General features: G+C 41.6%; 1 protein-coding gene across 12 annotated transcripts in view; it reads left to right on the top strand.

Annotated features, from left to right (window-relative positions):
• Positions 1-201: 201 nt before the first annotated feature.
• Mbtd1 (mbt domain containing 1) overlaps positions 202-11,718 on the top strand; it is a 66,543-nt gene continuing 55,026 nt past the window's right edge. For 3 of the 12 annotated variants that reach the window (XM_070028395.1, XM_070028394.1, XM_070028393.1), the window contains exons 1-2: positions 300-544; positions 5,885-5,983. In XM_070028395.1, coding sequence (XP_069884496.1) covers positions 524-544; positions 5,885-5,983 — 120 coding nt within the window. In that variant the 5' untranslated portion in view covers positions 300-523. Of the gene's footprint in view, positions 243-299; positions 545-773; positions 905-1,210; positions 1,287-3,344; positions 3,453-5,284; positions 5,350-5,884; positions 5,984-9,103; positions 10,478-11,718 lie in introns of those variants that run through there. The other 9 variants (XM_070028400.1, XM_070028399.1, XM_070028401.1 and 6 more) reach the window with 9 other exon arrangements.

Here is an 11,718-nt window from a genome sequence, read left to right as displayed (position 1 = left end):
GTAGGGGGAAGCGGCGTGACTTGGGAGTGGAAAATTTTTCCGAGGCAACTCAGTGTTGACAGAAGCGCAAGAACGGCCGAGGACTGACGAGAGGAGACCGAAAGAAACTCGTCTGCTTGCTCCTGACTTAATAACCAGCGGGCCTGACACCAGCCCTCCGTACCTCTCCCTTCCTTCGTCTTGGTACGGCCCGTAGAGTACGGCGCCTGCCGAGGGTCCCACGCTGGAGAAGCGAGAGGAGGGTATGTGGGGAAGTGGGCCAATCGGGGCGCGGGTCACGGCGCAGGCGCGCTGCGGAGGGAGGGCTATGCTAATGTTGTTGATATCCTGGGGCCACCCGAGTTGAAGGGGGGGAAATCCGGGGGCTGCCGCAACCGCCACCGGTCTGGGCCCAACCGGGGCTCCCCCCCCCCCTGCCCTGTAGTCGCCGCAGTTCCCGGGGAGAGGTGACTGGTGTCCCCAGCTCTGGGAGGGGGCGCCGCGGGCTCGGGGCGCACGGACAACCCCTACCCATGAGGCCCTGATGGAAAACACAAAGGATCTGGTGAGAGCCGAGCGCGGCAGCCGCTTTGTGTGCCAGGTTGCGTGGGGGGGGGGGGGCGCCTGCAGCTCCCCGACCCCCGGAACCACCCCCGCAGCTCCCTGACCCCCCAGCTCCCAGGCCTGCTTCTCCCTCCCACGCCCCCCTCCACCTCCGGAGCACCCCTCCCCCTGCCGGCCGTTAAACGTTCCGGGGTTCCCCTCCCCCTCGGTCCCACACTCGCCGGGGTTCTTTCTCTCCACACTCGGAGGGTGTGTGTGTGTGGTGGTGGGGGGGGATGTTGGAAGAAAACAAATGGAGAAGAAAGTTGTTTCTTTTCCTCTCTCCCCACCCCCGCTCTGCCCGAGGAGAAAGGTTGAATCGGTGACTTTTCCTTTTTTAGCCGCCGAGGGTGGGAGCGTGGCGTCCCGGCGTCCCGGGGGCGGGCGAGGGGGCGGGGGGCGCCGTCGGGGGGCTCGGCTGGGGGGGGGGAGGGAGGCTGCGGCCGGGTTGGGGGGCGGGGGGCGCCGTGCCGCGCCAGACGTTTGCACGTGGAGGTGGAAATACGGAAGGGGGCGGGGTGGGCACGTGGGGGAGGGAGGGCCGCTGGTTCGCACGGGTTTCCACGTCGGTGGGCCGCCCCGGGACCGTGGCGTGGTCGTTGGTGAAAGACCAATCCTAACGTTTCAGAGTCGGACGAGACATTAGAGGTCACCCAAAGCGGCCGCCCCCCCTCCCTCCCTCCCTCTGCAGCTCCTGACAAGTGGTAGGTAGCGCGGCCTCTCCCCTTCCACCTTCACCCCCGACCACCCCACCCCCCCTCCACCACCCCCCACCCCGTCCGCCCAGCCCGGAGCTCGCTGCTGGGCAGGAAAGCCCCTTCCGTGTTCCCGTAGTCTGTGAAGTGTCGTTTGCCTCCCCTCATTAGACCCTGGAGAGTCTTCATTCAAGTCCTGGTTAAGTTGCTCCTGGTTGTTTATTTTTTTTTCTTTCTTTCTTTCTTTTTTACTTCTCAGTTTTTTTTTTTTCTCACATCCTCTTCACCCACCCACTGCTCATTGGCCTATATTTTGTGTGCCAGGAAAGAACAGCAGGGAAGTGGAGGAAGGGGGGGGGGACTTTGAGAGAAACTTTTTTTTTTCTCCTCTCTTTCTGGGGCTGGACAGTTTCAAGTGTTCCGGCTTACATGGGTGAAAATGGTTTGATACTGCTCTCTTCCACCAGATACTGGGGAAAGTGGCCCTTCTCTCTCTCTCTCCTGCCCCTTCATGAATGAAGCTCATAGAACCAGCACCTGGTTGAGAAGCATAATCAGAATTTTACTATTCCCCAATATTTTGGCTTAACATTCTTTCTAAACTTCCCTTCCAAGCCCCCTCTTCCCAACTGCTTTTACATTTTTATGTTTTCAACTTTTTTTTTAGTTTTATGCCATGCTTTTAATATTTGCATAGAGGTTGCAGTATTTTTAATCCTCTCCAAGTTAATATGTCAGTGTTTATTACTTGGTTATTTGTTTTTAAATATGTTTACCACTCTTTTTCTAATTAATGTTATCCTTCATTTGTTGTGCACCAAATGGTGTAAGAATATTGGGCACACATGTTTTCCTTTACCGAATATGGTATACTGGGAGTCAAAACAATACATATCTGGCCTAAAATTTAGCCAACTAATAAGTTTTATTTTAAATTCCCAGTATCTGTTTAAAACCTTTGAGAGCACATTTTTCTCCCCTTCTTAGACTGTTGCTTTGCTCTTGTGTGCTTAAACTGTTACTTTTCTTTCATTTATCTCAACACCAAAGAGTATTTAAAAAGAAAAATAGCTGTGTGTTTTTTTTCTTGCGCCCCATCTCTGAATAAACAAGTAGCTTCTATTTATATAGAATCCCATACTCAAGGCTGTGCAAATTATGGTAGAATCTTGCAAATTATGGTAGAATCTTTCTTGAATGTGTATGCATAGTCTTATGTTGTGCCATACTTTTTAACTATCCAATTTTTAACTTAATGAAAACTGTGACTATTTTCTCCAAATCTAATCACTAGAATTTAACATGGGATGTAAAAATTAATGGAGTTATATATAATGATACCTTTCAAGTTTTAGTTTATAGAGGGTTTCAAGTTAATTTCCTGCCAACTTTAAACCTCAACTGTCATGACATGTTGATTGTCTTTGGAAACATTTGCATTCTAAACATACTAGACAGGAACAACTGGTTTTATCTTTAAAGAGGACATTGCTGTATGCTTTATGGCTGGTTATATGTGGACTGTATGTATGTCAGATACTCTTAATCTCTAATTTTGAAAATTAAAATGAAACACATGATTGTGTTTTAAAATGTACACTAGTGCTCAAAATAAAAAAAAGAGAGCTGGGTATAAGTAGGCTGAGGTCTAAGGATCCATGCAAGAAAAACCCTGGAGTCTTTTATCTCAAATTAACTTCAAAAACCTGGAAGCCAAGCTTTGGCTCAAGGGATAGAGTGCTAGCCTTGAGCAAAAATGCTCAGGTCACCACCCCCAGGCCCTGAGATCCAGCCTAGTATTGGCACCAACAACAACAAAAAAAGAAGGTAAAATTTTATTTTACAAGTGAAAACAACACATTAATGCCATGTATCTCAAACTTAGGTAAGCTACTAAATTACTGAAAGCCAGGAGTACTCAGTATGCTAAGTGACCACATTCTAAAATTAGAAAATTAGGTTTCTTTGAATTGCTCCTTGTTTCCCACTTTTGCATCTTTAAGAGGCTTGTGATATAAGATTTAGCCATCTATTTTAAATTTAAAGTAAGACAACATGTGTAATTAGTCTCAGGGTTTCAAATGCATGAGAGATGAAAACTGGACAGAAGAAAATGGACTTAAGATACTTGTCTTCCAACGCCTGTCCTGCACATCTCTTGATTTTGTGTAGAAGGTACGGATTAGTTTTAGGTCTTGTTTTTTTTTCATAAACTGTGGGTTGAGGGGAGGCATGGGTATGGGTGTGGATGTTAGTATTAGGGTTTGAACTTAGGGCATTTTGCTTCCTAGGCAGTCACGCTACCACTTAAACCACTCCATTAGCACTGAGTGGCTTCAGACCCAAGCCTCCAATGTTTGCTCCCTTGAGGGTGGGATTGCAGGTGTGAACCCTCCCCCACCCTGTCTTTTGTGTTTTTAAATTATTTTCTCCCTCACATAATCAGATTTACAGTTTCTCTTATTTTACTTGGAAGCCACAAGAAAAGTTGAAAATGCAGTAAGTAGTTCCATTTAAACATACTGAATGTGTGGAGGGAGCTAGAGACCAGTGGCTGTATGGCATCTCTTGGACAAGCAATGTACATCAGCTTTCTCATCACAACTAAAGGGTTGATCATGATTCAATCACCATTGTCCAGTAGAACTTTTTACCATTTTGGAAATGTCCTCTTATCTGTGCTGGCCCGATAATAGCCAGTAGCCATATGTGAATATTTAAAATGTAGCTAATGGAGTATTAGGGGGTTTTTTAATTGTATTTCTTTTAGTATGTCACCTTAAATACCCACATCTCCCAAATTGGACATACAGGTGTACGGCAGTATTTTCTAAACTTAGCAAATCACTGGACTTAGAGAAGACTTGAGTTAAAATACTTCCTTCCTGAAGACTGACATTTAGTAGTTCTATACTACACTCTGGGATTCTTTTTAATGTATACCACAGAGTTAAGGAGACACTTCATTGGGAGATTTTAAAGTTCCCTTCTAGTTTTCACTTAAGTGTTAGTAATTTAGAATTTATTCAAGTAGAAGTAAGGTCTGGAACAAAGTCGGCAAAGTAGCTCCAGCTCTTGAGTATGCCCCTCTGACCTGTGACCTTCTTACAGAAGTTGTCTAATGTTTGAGCTTTGTTTTCCTTATCTAAAATATGGAATGGGAACCAGCCCTGCCTCCCTCCTGAGGTTTCTGTAAACCTCCACTCAGATAGTAATGGCTGCCATATCAAATGAACTGCTCTATAGATCTTGATACCTTCCCCTATGCTTTTTTCTCCCTTCTTACTGTATGGATTCCTATTCCTATTGTAACTCGTTTGCATGTAATAGTCACTAGTCTATTAAGCCATTGTAACCTAATTATTTGGCCCCGGTTTGCAATCTAGTTCTAGGGCAAGCATAGTAAGTATAACCTTTTGTGTATCTAGTACTTAGTATTATGATTTTAATACACTACTCAATAAGCTTTAAATAATATTGTATATACTTTTAGTCTTTTTTTTTTGCCAGTCCTGGGGCTTGAACTCAGGGCCTGAGTCACATTCCCAGCCCTACTTTTAGCCTTTAAAACTTAAATTCATTATTGTTACATGCCTAATATTCCCCTTGTATACATGTATGTGGTAAACTTCTTTTCAGTTAAAGTAATTCTTATTTATCAGTGATTGCGTATCTTATGAGCAACCAGCTAAATATGTGTATACAAGCCTTGTACTTGCTAGACAGGTGCTCTGTACTTGAGCCATGCCTGTGTACCTTTTTGCTTTCACTGTTTATCTGTTTTGTTTTGGTTTTTTGCCAGTCCTGGTGTTGAACTCAGGGCCTGAGCATTGTCCCTAATGCTTCTTTTTGCTCAAGGCTAGCACTCTACCCCTTGAGCCACAGCGCCACTTCTGTCTTTTTCTGTTTATGTGGTACTGAGGAATCAAACCCAGGGCTTCATGCATGCTAGGCAAGCACTCTGCCACTAAGCCACATTCTCAGCCTTTTCACTGTTTTTCTTATAGGGTCTTGCCTTTATTCCTGTGCTGGCCTAAACCTAATTTTACTTCTCAGGTAGCTGGGATAACAGGTATGTACCACCACATTTGCTTTTTACTTGGTTGAGATGGGTTCTTGTGTACTTACTTCTGAGTGGCTTTAGACTGCCATCCTCCCCATCTGGTATTACAGCGTATGAGGCACCATACCTAGCTAATATTTTTTAAACATAAATACATGGAGAATGTAGCTCAGTGGTACATTGTTTGCCTGGCATATTCAAGATTCTGATTTTCATCCCATCACCAAATTTTAAAAAATAAAACACCAAGAGAATGTCAGTATTTTATACAGATGTTTTTAGATTGTATCATATCAATATGACTTTGAATAACCAGTTTAATTTGAATTGTTATTTGTGTTAAAATTGACAGTTCGGGCTCACAGTATATGTAGCTATATGTGCTTAGTTAGTATGCATGAAGCCCTAATACAACCCACCCCCCCAAAAAAAAATAACCAATTTCTTTTTTTAAATGATTGTCATTAATAATTATCTTAAAGACCCTGTAGGCTACTGTGTGATTCATATTTAATTTTGACAAAGTCATCTTATTTTTAATTAGCTTTTCAGGTTCATACTTAAGGATTCATACCTTTCTTCTGAAGAACTGAAAGTCCATTCATGTGAACTATTTTATTTTATCATACATCCTTCCTGTGTGGTAAGTTATATTTTCCTTATTTAGAAAAGAGGGAAACTGAGACCAAAGTAGTTGTTGAATACGAAGTCATAACAGAACCAGAAATTTGACCCCAAGAGGGTGGAGAGGAGTGGGAAAGAGAGCTTTAGAGGTTAATTGGCTAAATAGAATGTATGTACATGTGAATTTAAAAAAAGAAATTGGACACCAAAAGGTAGAAATTTAGACTTATAGGTAGCCAGACTGTGCTTTCATCCTGGTAAGGGTCCAACAAGAACTAAACAGCTCCTTACCTCTAAGTCTAGGCATAAAGAATTTTCTTAATTCCTATGTTCAACTTTGTGGTCTCATACATAACGACATTCATATGTAAGGTTTGAGAAAACATATTTATCCCATTCCTCTCATTCTGTCCTGCCTAGACTGAGCCATTCTTTTGTCCGGCTTATCCACATTCTGTACTCACCTGTTACTTAAGTGCTGTCTGTCCCCAGATTGTCCAAGTATGACAGAGCTAGTGTTTGGATTACTCTTACATGGTAGCCTAAAGCCTCATCATACCTCACTGATCACATAGACATATCACAAAATAGGGTGTCCTTTTTATAATATATTTTGTGAAAACTTACTCATGTAACATTTTACCGCATGTTCTTACAATTGTTCCATCTTACTATCTTTGTTAGTCTCTTAGTGTGCCTAATTTATAAACTGGCCAACCATGGTATTTAATCCCAGCAGCCAGGAGGCTGAGGCAGGAAAATCATTAGTTTCAGACCAACCTAGGCTGTCTTATTTTTTTTTATCAAGAATAAAATGAGGAGCTGGGTGCTGGTGGCTCACACCTATATTCCTAGCTACTCAGGAGGCTGAGACTTGAGGATTGTGGTTCAAAGCCAGTCTGGGCAGGAAAGTCTGTGAGACTCTTACCCTCCAATAAACCACTCAGAAAACCGGAAGTGGCGCAGTGGTTCAAGTGCCTTGAGCTGAAGAGCTGGGGGACAGCTTTCAAGCCCCGTGACCGACAAAAAATTTAATAAATGAGGAACTGAACCAGGTGCTGGGCTCTCACTTGTAATACTAGCTAATCAGGAGACTAAGATCTGAGGATCACTGTTCAAAGCCAGCCTTGGCAGAAAAGTATGAGACTCTTACCTCCAAATAACCACCAGAAAACTGAAAGAAGTGCTGTGATTCAAGTGGTAGAGTACTAACCTTAAGCAAAAGAAGCTCAGCTACATTGCCCAGGCCTCAAATTCAAGCCTTAGAACCATCAGAATCAATCAATCAATTAAGGGGCAAGTGCTGGTGTCTCAGGAATGTAATCCTAGCTACTCAGGAGACTGAGATCTGTAAATTATGGTTTGAAGCCATCCCAGGCCCAATTAAACAGCAAAAAGCTGAAAGTGGACCTGTGACTCAAGTAGTAGAGCAGCACCAGCCTTGAATGAAATAGACAGTTCTGCGAATGACCTCATGATAGGCTGCAGTCAAAATACAGATAAAACAGGGCATAATGCTAAATACCTATAACCTCAGCACTCAGGAGACAGGGAGAGGAGAAACACAAGTTTAAGGTTGGCCTGAGCTATATAGTGAAACTCTTGTATTTCCCTCCCCCTCCAAAAAAAAAAAGGGGGGGTATTATAAACATTCTGTATGCTGGGTACTGGTGGCTCATGCCTATTATCATAGCTACTCAAGAGCCTGAGATCTGAGGATCAAGGTTCAAAGCAAGTCTAGTCCATGATACTCTTTATCTCCAATTAACCACCAGAAAACTGGAAGTGGCATTGTAGCTCAAAGAAGTAGAGCATTAGACTTGAGCCAGAGAGCTCAGGGACAGCGCCTAAGCCCTGAGTTCAAGCCCCACAATTGACAACAACAGCAACAAAAATCTATATATTTATGTACAGTATACATTACCTTCATGTGTGAAATAAATGAATTTTTATGTAGACTTGATTCATGCAAATATTCCAGAATCTGAAACATCCAAGAATTTCAGATAAAGGATATTCATCCAGCATCATAAAATCCAGCAATCACACTTTTTTTTTCTTTTATTTTTTTTTCCTTTTTTTGTCTTCCTGGACTTTCCTTGCCCAGGCTGGCTTTGAACCCCGATCCTCAGATCTCAGCCTCCTGAGGAGCGAACATTGCAAGTGTAAACCACCTGTGCCTGGCACAGCAATCACACTTTAAAAAATATACATCTAAAGAATTCAGATACTACTTTGCCAAAGCATTTTAGATAAGGCATTCTTAATCTCTTTGTACAAATGCTGATAGAACTCTGAGAAGTGAGGAATTGACTAGAAAAGTATATGATGGACATTTCTGTAGCAACTGAGAAGTCTAAATAATACATAATACTAATTCTGTAAAAAGAAGTCTTTAATTCACAAGTATGCCTCAGTTTTTAAAAGGTTAGCTACTAGCTGGTTCCAGTGGTTCACAACTATAATTCTAGCTACTCTGGAGGCAGAAGTAGGAGGATTTTAGTTCAAAGCCAGCTCAGGCTAGAGAAAATCCGAAGACTGATCTCCAGTTAAGTACTAAAAAAAGCCAGAAGTAGGGGCTAGGAGTGTGACATAATGGTAGAGTTTTTGCCTAGCATACTTGAGGCCCTGGGTTTGATTCCTCAGTACCACATAAAAAATTGTGTTTTTTTGGTTTTTTGTTTGTTTTTTGTTTTTTGGGGGTTTGGTGGGATTTTTTTGTGTTTTTTGTTTTGTTTTGTTTTTGGTCAGTCCTGGGGCTTGAACTCAGGGCTTAGGCACTGTCCCTGAGCTTCACAATGCCACTTCTGGCTTTTTCTGTTTATGTGGTACTGAGGAATCAAACCCAGGGCTTCATGCATGCTAGGCAAGCACTCTACCACTGAGCCACATTCCTAGCCCTGAAATTATTTAAAAAACAAAAACAACAAAAAGTAGACCTGTGGTTCAAGTGATATAGCGCTATCATAGAGCAGAATAAACAAACTTGGGACAGTGCCCAGGACCAACTAGGTAGGTAGGTAGATAGGTAGGTAGATAGAGGTAGGTAGGTAGGTAGGTAGATAGATAGATAGATAGATAGATAGATAGATAGATAGATAGATAGATAGATAGATAGATAGATAGATAGATCGATCTTACATTGGGAGCCGACTCCTACATTTTGTGTTTATTCCATTTCTTGATCAGGTCATTCTTGTACTTGTTACAGTCTTGTAATGTATTGTTTTAAAGAACAAGAGTAAAGGTGTTAAAAAAAATCTCCTTTATAGGATACAATGAGACTAAAATTTGAGAAGATTCTGTATCAGACTTGGAAAAACTTTCAATGACCTGAACTGAAGATAACACAGAAGCACATCTTTAGGCACTATGATAGTCAGTAGTGAAAGCAAAGAGTTTGTGATATTGAAAAGGCTGAATCTTACCACAGTTTTGAATTTACTGCTAACTCTTGAGTGGGTTAAGGATTCATTACTTCACATAATGTGAAAGTGAGCAGTGAGTATGTAAGTGTTAATATAAGGCAGCTGAAGAACTTACAGAAATTCCACGTAAGCTGATTGTGAGCAAGAATTACTTGACAAAACAATCTAGCAAGACCACTTTGGCACAGGAACAAGCTATACAGTACAGCCTAGGTGTGTAAGCTGTACTCTCTAGGTTCGTGTAAGTATACATAGTAATGTTTGCTCAACAGTAAATTACCCAGCATTGAATTTTTTAGAACATCTCTCTATCACCAAATGACACACGACTGTAGGATAAAGTCCAAAAATGGACATAACACATACAGAAAACTAGAACTTGAGAAGTTTCACAAGTGAAATTTCAAGTAAGAGGTAATGTTGGGCATGCCTTCAATAAAGAATATTGCCACAACTGGATAGCCATTTGGGAAGGAATGATATTAGAAATATTCTTTTCATCATACATAAGAGCAAACTTCAAATGGGTCTGAAATTTTTTAACAAAACTATACAAATACCACAAGAAAAGTTGTGTGGATTTTTCTGAGCCATCATTTAAGGAAAAATTTGCTAAATTGATTAATAAGGTGCAATGAAAGAAATACTGGTAGTATTATAATAGGTCATTGGTAGAGTATGTGTTCTTATGCAAGGCCCTGAGTTTGATTCCCCCACACCAAAAAAAAAAATTAAAAATTGCTATATATACAGATAAAGGGTAAATTATTGCATTTAAAGAATTGGGGGGGGGGGATGTGACAAAAACACTTTAAAAGGGGGCAAAAAGAAGAGAACAAAAGCATACTGCACCAAACACTGAGATTATCTTGGGATTTTAACTGTATTTTTTTTGTCTTTTCTTTTTTGGTACTGGGGATCGAACCCAGGACGTTGCACTTGCTAGGCAAGCGCTTTGCCACTGAGCAACATCTCAGCCCTATCTTGGGATTTTAATGCCATCTTTCTACTAAAAGAACTAAACTTCGTTGGAGAAGAAATTAATTTCAGGCTGGATTACTGTGGATGAGCCTGGAATGTGTAAAGTATGTCAAAAAGTAAAGAACTTAAAAATAAATGAGGGCGTATCCAAAAGACTTAGGAACCAGTACAAAAGGATTCGACCAGCCAACTCAGTGACTTAGAGCACTGAAATAAAGGCAGTGATGAGAGTAAATCACACTGATAATGAGTAGATGGGTAGATATATAAAGGGAGAGACAGGATATTCTGCTGACTGGTATATTGCTGGAGTTGGGAAATCGTTTTTGCAGCCATCAAGGTATGTTTGGTTTGACACAAGAGTTATTACATCTTAAATTAGTAGTGAATGAGATTTCAGTTATGAAAACAATTCTGTTTTATTTACATCCCCAAGATTGCTTATTAGTTGCAAGGAGAGAAATGATACACTGCAATGAAGGAAAAAAAGACCCAGATTAGACTTTGAGTGACCCAAACTGACATCACTACTGATAGACATATAGGCACCTTTGCCTCTAGATCCCATATTCTATGGGCACACTATCACTGTATAGTATTACAGGAATGCATAACTTGAATCTAATCAAGAAATGTCAGAAGAGCCCCAAAGAAACCACCTGTTGCAGGGAGTACTTCATTCTTTAAAAAAAAAATAATCTTCCTTGTTAAGGACACTAAAATACAGCATATGATCCTGGACTGAGATGAAGAAATGTGATTATCATTATTGAGTCATTGTGATTATGATGGTAAATTAGAGAAAATTGCCATGTTTGGTTTTGGGGATAGTCTCACTGCCATTGCTTCAGATTGTTCACTGAGCTAGGTACGTGGCTTAGTGGTAGAGTACATGCCTAGTATGCATGAAGCACTGGGTTCAATTCCTCAGTACCACATAAACAGAAAAGGCCAGAAGTGGTGCTTGGCTCTAGTGGTAGAGTGCTAGCCTTAAGCAAAAGAAGGTCAGGAACAGTGCCCAGGCCCAGGATTGTAAAAAAGAGAGACAAAAAAGATTGCTCACTGATGAATATTGGGAATGTTGGACTAGAAAGTACTAAGAATTGGGCTGGGAAGGTGGCTCAGTGGTAAAGCGCTTGCCTTGCATGCTCTGGGTTCAATTCCTCAGCACCACATAAGCAAAAAGAAAAAAGCCGGAAGTGGCGCTGTGGCTCAAGTGATAGAGTGCTAGCCTTGAGCTGAAGAGCTGAGGGACAGCGCCCAGGCCCTGAGTTCAGGCCCCATGACCGGACCCAAAAAAAAAAGAAAGTACTACGAATTGTATACAAATGCTTATTTGATACTA

This window comes from Dipodomys merriami, unplaced genomic scaffold, assembly GCF_024711535.1.
Source record: "Dipodomys merriami isolate MVZ:Mamm:240054 unplaced genomic scaffold, mDipMer1.0.p SCAF_19, whole genome shotgun sequence".
Taxonomy (NCBI): Eukaryota; Metazoa; Chordata; class Mammalia; order Rodentia; family Heteromyidae; genus Dipodomys; species Dipodomys merriami.
This window is presented reverse-complemented; position numbering and strand designations above follow the sequence as displayed.